The 10079-nt window shown below is 34.5% G+C and overlaps 1 protein-coding gene across 1 annotated transcript; it reads right to left on the bottom strand.

The window, feature by feature from the left end:
• Nucleotides 1–1855, bottom strand: LOC148695795 ((+)-neomenthol dehydrogenase-like). The gene is made up of 4 exons (XM_088696338.1): nucleotides 1584–1855; nucleotides 1233–1479; nucleotides 886–957; nucleotides 1–721 (listed from the first exon to the last, which is right to left on the bottom strand). Exons 1-4 carry the CDS (start codon nucleotides 1622–1624, stop codon nucleotides 170–172), a joined length of 912 nt encoding a protein of 303 aa, XP_088552464.1. The 5' UTR covers nucleotides 1625–1855; the 3' UTR covers nucleotides 1–169.
• Between the last annotated feature and the right edge of the window lie 8224 nt (nucleotides 1856–10079).

Raw genomic sequence — 10079 nt, 5'->3', positions numbered from 1 at the left:
TTGCACAACTGATTGAATATATATATTCAAAGTAGGAAATAAAACATTATACAAAAGGTACTTTGTTACAAATATAGATTGTTCCAAGTATACTTAACAAGTTCAAGCTGCTACCCAAATAAAGGACATACATTGCAACATTTGCATTATAATATAAAATCTTCTTGAATCAAAAATCTGTCACTACATTCTGAGAAAAGAAGCAGCCAGAAGGCCCATCATTGGGCAGGAATGCTAACTTCACAACCCTTGCTGCACCTTCTTCGACAGGCAGGACGCCGGAATTGGAGTTTATATCTGTTTTGACAAATCCGGGGCAGACACAATTGATACGAAAATCGGGGTACTTCTTGGCTAGAATACGTGTATATGCATTCATTGCTGCCTTTGAGAGTATATAGCTAGACATATGAGAAGGCCAGCCTTTGGTCTCAAGCGAACCCTCCTTGAAGTCTTCTAGAAACTGAGTCAGCACCTCGTCTATTCGCTCTTCTGTTAGGTTCTCGACATCACTAAAGACTCCTTTAACCCTGTCACTAGGTATTTTGTTTAAGTTGCCCATGGAGGATGAAACGTTAACAATTCTTGGTGATTCGGATAACCGGAGGAGTGGAATAAGCGCTTCGGTTGTTCGTTTAGCACCGTAATAGTTTATTTGCACGCATTCTTTTGCTAACTCATAATTTTCAGTCATCACTTTATTCCAATCAATTGTTTCTTTCTGCATCACACACGCCCCAAACATCAGTCATCAATCTATCACAGTGAAAATCTTGTCCAGAATAATATCACACATAATCATTTAATTTGCTAGTAAAATGGCTTGTGAGAAGAATTCTGGCCACAAAAGGTGGCCTTGTGAGAAGAATTATGTCCAACACTTACCCAACCAGAAGCTACTACAGCTTTAAAAGCATCAGCATCCAAAATGGATCCACCAACCCCTGCATTGTTCACCTGTGCAGTGCAAAGCACAAATCTTTCAATATTTGTTTTACTTCAACAACTCAAACTATTGAAAAGCAAGAAATTCTAGAAAATGGAAATTAAAGGTCAGTTTGTGTAGATCCTTTAGATGTTCTTAAAACCAACTCAAAATCCAATTAATGAGTTACACAAACTTTATTTGATTCAAGCAATATTCTAATTAATCTAATCTAAAAACTTGGCTACGCCCAAAAGCCCAAGTCTTCAAAGACAGAAACTTTTTAAAAAATGAGTTATGATCGTACCAAGATATCGAGTTTCCCGAACTGGGTTTTAATGAACTCCGCGAGAGGAGCAATGGTTGCGGGGTTAGCCACATCAAGTTGATGAAAAACCACTTCACCTCCCAAACCGGATTGTTTGAGTTTCTCAACAGCTTCAAGACCCCTCTTCTCATCTCTAGCTGTTAAAACCACTGTTATTCCATCTGATGCCAACTGCTTGACAATCCCGAATCCTATTCCTTTGTTTGCCCCTGTCACAACTGCACACCTGAAAAATTCACACGCATAACGAAACACCAACTTCAGAACAAATTAACAACAACGAAATAAGAAACAAAAACAAAGAGTGAGAAATTGTTATGGAGTGGCCACCGCTTTGTTCCTTCTGCCATTGATAATGATTCGATATCCATCGGGTTGATCAGTCGGTAGTTAGATAATCGTTTGCGTGCTTATATAGAGTGTTAGAGCTTTGTTTTGTATTGTTACATAAAAATTAGAAGAAAATTGTTCTTTGCCATCTTCCAACTACTGAAGTCGGATCTAGTTGTACCTAGAAGAAAGTGGACTTTTCTTTGCACAACGAAAAGAACTCTGGGTGATGCAGCTGCCCACGTTATCCAAAAATTTTTGTGGTGTAATTTGGGTTCTCTTTGTGAGAATCCCGATAAATCATCAATCATATTTGTTTATTATACATTGTGCGATTAATTATCATTATATATTATTTGTATTCAATTTTAAATAAAACTTTTTAAAATAATTTATAATTATATGATATTCAATGACCCGACATAATTTATATATCTCAAGAATCCTTACAAAAAATTATCTGAAGAGAACCCTCATTCGTGTAAATCAACCATCCGCAAGGACAATTGGAATTTTAGTGTTGACTATTTGTAAATACATATTCCAAAATATCCAATTAATTTGATTCTCGATGCATGAATAAATTTTTTTATGTGCTTGAAACATAAGCTGGTACATCAGGACCAGCTCGGAGGGTGTGCAGGGTATGCAACCGCACAGGCCCCTTTATTATGGGGCCCAGAAATTTTAATAACGTATATGGTAAATACATATATAAAAAAACTAAAAAATAAAAAAATAAAAAACGTAAACGTAATAAACAAAATTCACGTAGCGGAGTTGGCAGCTGCTAGGTTTTCTAGTTACATACGGGTAACCATTCTGGGCCTTTTTAGCTAGACTCTTTTTCATGCTACAGTTTACCAAAAAAAAATCTTTTTCTTGCTACACTATTTTTTTCTTGTTTTAAATATATGTAGTAAATTTCTTTCGTTATAAAAGATCACTTTTGCTAATAAATATATAATTAGGAATATCATAATAAATTAGAATTCTTAAAAGGTTGAAGATATAATCTTTAAAAGCCCCCCATTTTTTTATACGATATCATTTAATCGTTTATTTTGTCATTATTAAATGCCACACCCCTAAAGTACCCCATTGATTACCGTTAGGTTAATTTGGTTAATTGATTTAAGACACGAATCTTGAAATTTTGACAAATCTAACAACAATCAACTGGGGTGGGGTGAGAAACATCCTTACTTTAGGAGGTGAGCAAAAATGCACTAAAAAACCGACAATTCATCATAAGTATGCTACTAATATCATAATCTGTGATTTGCGACATGGCCACCACACCATGCTTTTTGTATTAAAAACTAAAGAGTTTCGAACCCAAAAACATAGGGGAAGCATATAAGTACATAGCCACCACATCATGCTTCATTTTTATTTATTTTATTTTGCGCTATTTCAATTTATACACAATGAAATATAAAAGAAAATATAGCAACAAAAATTCTAGACTATGTAAGGGCCTCTGTTTGAGTCTTGCACAAGGTCTCTAAAATCTCAAGATCAGCCCTGCACTACATTACATATTTGTGTGTCCTAATAGAAATAGAAAAAAAAGTCTTCGTTTTTTTTTTTTTTTTTTAAGTTTTCCTCCACTTACCGACTCATATTTTGGACAGATTAAAAAATTTCTACAAGGCATGAGATCATGTAGTTGGATTTTTTTCTCTCAATATTACTTATCGCGTTATCATTGCATTGATAACATGTTTAGTTGTTTAGTACGGGGTTAAGATTGGTTTCGTTTTCAATGTTACTTGTAGAATTAATATATGTGACAGCCCGTCCCGAATTATGTTATCGATGGTGTGAAATGACGATTTTGCCCTTGGACGTTAGTTGGTGTCGTGGGTGATTTGTTTTTGGTTGGTGACTCAGCTGGACTACACTCACACACACCAATCCCTTTCCCCGTTGACCCTCTTTCTCTCTGCCCCCTCTCGGATTTTTCTTCCATTTCTATACAACTTGTACGGACAACCCCCAAAATCCTTTCAAACATCACAGATCAAGGTCGTGAATGGTATTTTTGGACTCTTAGCAAGCTTAGGAGTCGAATGGTGGTGGTGGTTCTGATAGATTTCACAAATGTAGGATCACCTTTGGGTGTTGTTTAATTAGTACTTGTCAAGTCGGACTGCACTTAGGCTATTTATGCTCTAGTTATGTATTTCACACTTACTCTCGCACTAGCATGTTATCTTAGCTAGTACTGTTTGTAGTTTGGTTTTTATTTTTTCGTATTTCTCTTTATCATTTTGTTTCCGTACTGTGCACATGGTTATGACACTCCCATGTAACGGTCAGCACGCCTTGATTTCGGTCAGGATGTGTCAATATAACTAGAGATTTTGAACTAAATTATTTTTTAAATTAAACTTTATTCGTAGGTCCATGGAATTGAATCATCCAGAATAAAATTCAATCAGTTATTGTTCTATGAAAATCTTCAACCACTCCAAAAAAAAATGTTTGAATTTTAAGTAGATGTAGCATGCCAAAAGATGTTTGGAAACAAAGACACTGAAATTATGAATTTAGTAAGTAGAAGGCCTTATTTCTGGACAGGTTTTTCAATGTACAGAGAACACAACCGATACACCAAGTTGTGTTCCCAATACACTGAAAATTTTCCCTTATATATGTTCCTTTTAGTGTCTTTTAATCCTTTCAGTGTCTTGTAAATTACAAAGGTAGACCAAAAATAAATAGGTTGCTAGACTGCAAAACTATTATGGCCTATTTGGTACTCTACTTGAATCCAACTTTTCAAACTCAAAAACAATTTTCAGGTTTTGGGTCTTAAAAACTTGTTTGGTAGGACTATTTTCAAAAACTGAATTCAGACTAACTAAAAAATATAGTCTATTCTTTAAAAACAAGAAGTGAGTTTTTAGAGTTTTTAAACTTAAACTCACTCCATTCTTTTCTCTCCCTCCTCCCCTCTCACTCCAAATCTTTTAATGAGTTTTTAGAGTTGCACTCTGAGAAAGCATAAAACAATGGAAATCAACAAACACAAAAATCCTAGAACATGGTATCTATTTTAGTTATTCATGATAATTAATTCCAAGAACCGTAACAAGTTCACTTGTTACTAGGCATAGATAAAAGACTCGATCATCCAAATTTACCTATGTAACGAACTCAATCACAAAGCTATTCTATGGTGATCAATAATAAAATAACTCAACAAGATTGGAGTTAAAATAGGAATTAACCATTAAAGCATCAATAGATTGTTTTGTAACAAAGTATAATGAAAATACTCAAGGAAACATGATTAGGACTTCAACCTAACTATGGAATTTAGTTAATCATAATGTAAATGGGTATCAAAGCCATGCAAAACAGAAAATAAAAAGGAGAAGAAGAAACTCCTCAATGATAAATTGTAGAACGATGCTTAGGTCTTTCCTCTTCCTCCCTTTTGTTGTGGGTTATTCCTTCTCTGTTTTGGTGGTTGCTATTCCCAAACCATTAAATTCTATAGAAAATAAACATCCGTAGCTTTCCAGAAATATATGTTAAATCTCCTGGTTCTTCCCAAGTCATACAATTTAATCCACAAACTCGACTGATCAGCAGAGGCTGTGCTGACGACATGGAATTGCAAACTGTTTTTAGTCTCAATACTTTCTTTTTAGCTTCCTTTCCACTCTTTACCTGTTACAACCTACAAAATATAAATAGAATGTAAAACCTATATAAAAGATTAAAATAAAGGTGTAAACAAGGAGAATTAATATGTATATAATAGCGAATTTACGAGCATAACACACAGTTGGAAATAAAACTATGAAACAAGAGAGAATGTAGGGAGACAAAAGAGAAATTGGTGGAGAAATCAAGGTGCCATTTCCTTCTTATTAGAGTGCCTATTATAGGCGTAGGATTTACGTAGAAAAGTGTTGAACTATTGGGATGACTTATTGACCCGGAAGGTGAATAGCTATATAATGAATAATATTTGCAACACTCCTCCTTGGATGTTCACCAATCAATAATAGTTGCCTCGATAAAACCTTGCTTGGAAAACCTAGTGGGACAAACCAAAGCAAAGGAGAAAAATCAAGCACAACTTAGAAAACATTGATAAGGTTTTGGACGCATATAATGTTGCCTCTCTAAAATTAATTTTGACAGGAAAAACCTAATGGGATAAAAACCTAGTCGAAGGGAAAAGAGCACAAAGCTCTTGCATAGCATATTGTCGAAGATTCCCTTTGATGATTAAATTTGATAAATAAGTGACTCCCCCTAATGGTCTTGATTCGACTTGTCATCATTGTCAAGTGTGAAGTAATGTGCTTCAATATTAAGTTTGGTTAGGGCTTGACCTAGGGAAGTGCAGAAGTTTATTGGCATTTGACAACAGCCATTTGTGTTCCAACAAAGACCAAATACAAAATAAAAACTAGGAATTAAAATAAACAAAGAGTAGTATAAAGCTCCATGGAAAATGTAAATTATATATACAAAATATCCATGAAGGCTCTTCAAGAGTCATACTAAAACTTTTAACTCTTTTAAGGGTATGTTGCAACAATATAATTTAGTTCGAACTAACAAATGTACTCGTTCAGGCAATTTATACCCAATTCTAGAATAGGTATTGAGTACATATTTTGAGCTTTATGCTCTTCATTTGAAATCTTTGATAAGGAATTTCATGGCACTCTCTATTCTTTATGAAATTGCAGAGAGAGAGAGAGAGAGAGAGAGAGAGAGAGAGAGAGATCAAAACTTAAAATCTCAAGTATTATGCAGTCTCCACATGCTAGAAGTCTCATGTTTCAAATAACACTGCACTTATAAAAATGTGGTTTCTCCTACAATAGCAGACTATGTCTCTACCAAGAAGTGTTATGCCATAATGATTTATTTCACTTCATCACATGCACCCAAGAATACCATTTGGGTTTACTATAGGTTTCCTTATTCCACATTTTTCAGTGGCTCTCAAAAATGGATCTTGTATCTTTCCAATTTGACCAACCCTTTACTTTGTTTGACATTAATGGTAAAACGTGATTGAATAGCCCTTAATGATATGAGTAACTACTATAATCAAAATTATCAAGTATCATTAATTTGTGATCCAATAAGTCTCAATTTCATGCGGATGCTTAATTTATAAGTATTCTCAATGCTTGAGTACAAGTGCCTCTTCGGGGCTTACATAGTCATGACAAACAAATGAAGATGAATTGCTTAGAGAATTGGATCATAACCTATGGAGCGTCATTTAAATCAGACTTGAAATCTTCAATCTTCACTTCTGGGGATTTCAAAGTTTGGAACTTATATATTTGTCATGTTTCAAGCAAGCAACAGATTAATCCACGTCACTTATGAGACAAGAGTGGATGTATCAACACTGATTCATGACATTATTTGAATCCAATTTGTCACATGGTGCGAAAATTTGTCTCATCAAAAGTGACAAGCCACAAAACTATGGTGAATATATATAAGCACAACTAAAAAATACATCGACTTGAATTCCAATTTTAATGGATGAAAACCATTTTTTTGTACACAATTACTTGTTGGTTGAAAAATATAACCAAACAAATCATGATGATGCATGTGATCGAGATGCATCTCCCAAGCAGAAATTAATTAGCCATGACTAAAATACTTAGAGCTTCTGGTGAGCCATGAGAAGTTGTGTGCTCAAATCGATAGTATAGCCGGTAGTATCTGTCATAGAGGTATATAGGTGAAGCGATATAAGATCTACTAGATTAATTTGTTAACCAAGAAAACTGTAATATAAATATTAGTAGAAACGTAAGATGTAGACTCAGAGAGAGAGAGAGAGAGAGAGCATACTCTTTGTGGATTAATACTAGCTGCATCAAACATATATATTAAGTTTTCCAATGGAATTCCAATTCCCTGAACTCCAAGGTCCCCTAGGCCAAGGATACGACTGCCATCTGTGAGGACGATCATGTCTACCTGCAATATAGAGTTGAAAATGAAGACCAGTTACAAACTGAAAGGACTTGGAAACATAGGAAATCTTGAAAATCAAGAATAATCCCAACAGAGAAGCATCAAGATATGCTGCATTTTGACAGCATGACAGAGAGTTTGTGTGTCGTTGGATGGAGATCTCAACCATATAATACAAGCTAGATGGATGAAGTGAAATAGTGCATCGGTGTGTTGTGCAACCATCGTAAACCACAAAATCTCAATAAAAAAGTTTATAGAACGAAAATAAGGTCAACAATGCTTTATAGCACGGAATGTTAGGCAGTCAAGCATCAACTCGTGCAAAAAATGAGTTTGGCAGAAATGAGAATTCTTCATTGGATGTGTGGGCACACAAGAAATGACATGATTAAAAATAAGGATATCTAAAGTAAGTAGTAGGAGGAGCCACAATTGAAGATAAGATTAGAAAAAAATCGGTTAAGTGGTTTGGAACGAAACCTACACATGTTTCAGTTAAAAAATGCAATTATGAGACAAGGTTACGGAAAAGAAGTAGAGGATGACCTAGGAAGACGTGAACAGAGACTTCAAGAAAAAACAAAGTTCTTGGAGCTAATACAAGACTTGGTGCAAAACCAAACAATGGTATTATTCTAGAATTAATAGAGTTTACCCCATTTAGTGCGATGAGGTTTATGATGAGCGCATATTTTACTACTTATTTTACTCCGAAAGCTACATTTTCTTGTGTTATGTTTGTTCAAAATGAATGAAATTACATGGTTTTGAGAAAAATATGAATTCAATCCTTTTAAGTTCAATTCAAGTGAAGTAGCTGAAATTTAGTTTTGTTCAGTAAATGGATTGAGTTAAAATGTGTTTGTCAATTTTTTTAAGTCAAAATTGGTTTTAAGTGATAATCACAAGTTGGGTTATTTTTCATTACATTTTTTTTGCTCATCTAAATCTTATGCAGGTCATTCCTTTAGAAATTAGACAGCAGTTTATTTGGTTGAATTTTTGTGTAGGGATCATATTTTTTTAAAGTCTAAAAGGAGGTTTGACAAGTCAACAAAATGTGGAAGACATGCCTTGCACATGATTTATTCAATTGCACAAAGGCTGGCCTTATCATCTCATTTACACCGACAGAGGAAACAAAGGCCTAACCCAATTGTTCTGGAGCAAACCGCCACATACAATTGCAGCAGAGCAAGGGGTTTAGGGTGATCAAATTCAAAAAGAGATGGAAACCCAACTTCCTAGATCAAATTCCAGTTTGAGGGTCTCAACCAAAAGTATGAACATGAGATATTTATTTGATCATTTTGATCTGTTATGGAGATTGGCCAAGTTGCAAATCTGGTGGATGTCCATTTGGGAGATGTGATTGCTAGTCAACACTTAGCAGATCATTGAAGAGGCAAATTAAGGAGGGTTACTACTGCAATGAATTGACTCAGAGGTATGAGGCTAGGGGTTATGGTAGTGAGATATCAACGAGAAGGAGTTGAAGTTTCTTCTGTTTCTCTCAATTCATTCTTGTCAATTAATGGGTTTTAAAACCTTTGTCGGTTACGGAAAAGGAAGGAGAAGTGGGAAGAAAAAAAAAAGAAAAGAGAACTGATTAATATTTTGGAGAAGAGGCAGGGGACTGACGGAAGACAATTGCAGCAGAGCACAAGGATTTTTCAGCGTTTTTTCTTAACTCAATTTTCTTCTCATTTTTATTATGAATACAATGATAATTTCATCTTTGTTTCAGAACTAATTTTCCTTAGCTAGGGCTACAATGTAGTCATGATTATGAATGCTTATATTCTCAAGTGAATTATTTCAAGTTTTCAATTTCATTGAGTATCGTTTGCTGTGTTTATATCCTTAGTTTTAGTCTTGGTGATTAGCTACCATCTTGACTTTTACTTGGTAAATTTGATGCAAGTTGTGTAGATGCCATGTTTTCAACTTGAGTGATAGCTTCTTGCAAATAGATACCATGATTTTCCTAGTAGTAGATGCCATACTTTAGGATTTGTGTAGTCTTTATATAAATTTTCACGGATCGTAATGAGTTTCATTATGTTAAATTATTCCAGATGCCATGGATGGTTGCATATTGGGATGTACGTAATAGTCTAGATGCCATAGATATTACATGTGTTAGGGAGATTTGACTATCAATGAGGTTGAGTACTTGTTAATAATTCACTGCAGAAAATAAGTTGGATTGGTTATGGTCAGTCGGATGCTCTAGCGTATTACTCGACTGAATTACAAATTGTGTTCTTGGCTGCCACTTTTTGCATTGTGATCAAATTTTCTTGTTTTCATTTGTTTTTACTATTAGTTTCAATTTTCAAATCCATCTTCCATCAATCTTTGCTAATTTTACTTCGTCGCAATTAGATTTAAGTTAGTTGATAAGAATTAAATCATTTTCTAAGGTACAATATTAAGTGCTTACTTTCTATACTATCGATCGATTCGTACGCTTGCGAGCATAAAATTTGGAACTAAGTTGGACTAATT

This window comes from Pyrus communis, chromosome 7 (genome assembly GCF_041283825.1).
Source record: "Pyrus communis isolate YQ-2024b chromosome 7, ASM4128382v1, whole genome shotgun sequence".
Classification (NCBI taxonomy): Eukaryota; Viridiplantae; Streptophyta; class Magnoliopsida; order Rosales; family Rosaceae; genus Pyrus; species Pyrus communis.
Note: the sequence above shows the minus strand (reverse complement) of the source record. Positions and strands in the feature narration are given on the sequence as shown.

What these genes read in the sequence shown, in the direction of transcription:
- LOC148695795 (XM_088696338.1), bottom strand. Translation starts at nt 1,624, where the DNA reads ATGGATATCGAATCATTATCAATGGCAGAAGGAACAAAGCG. An exon ending in TCGGGAAACTCGATATCTTG is followed by an intron (nt 958 to 1,232) that starts GTACGATCATAA and finishes TGCACTGCACAG; the next exon opens with GTGAACAATGCAGGGGTTGG. An exon ending in CTGTAGTAGCTTCTGGTTGG is followed by an intron (nt 722 to 885) that starts GTAAGTGTTGGA and finishes TGTGTGATGCAG; the next exon opens with AAAGAAACAATTGATTGGAA.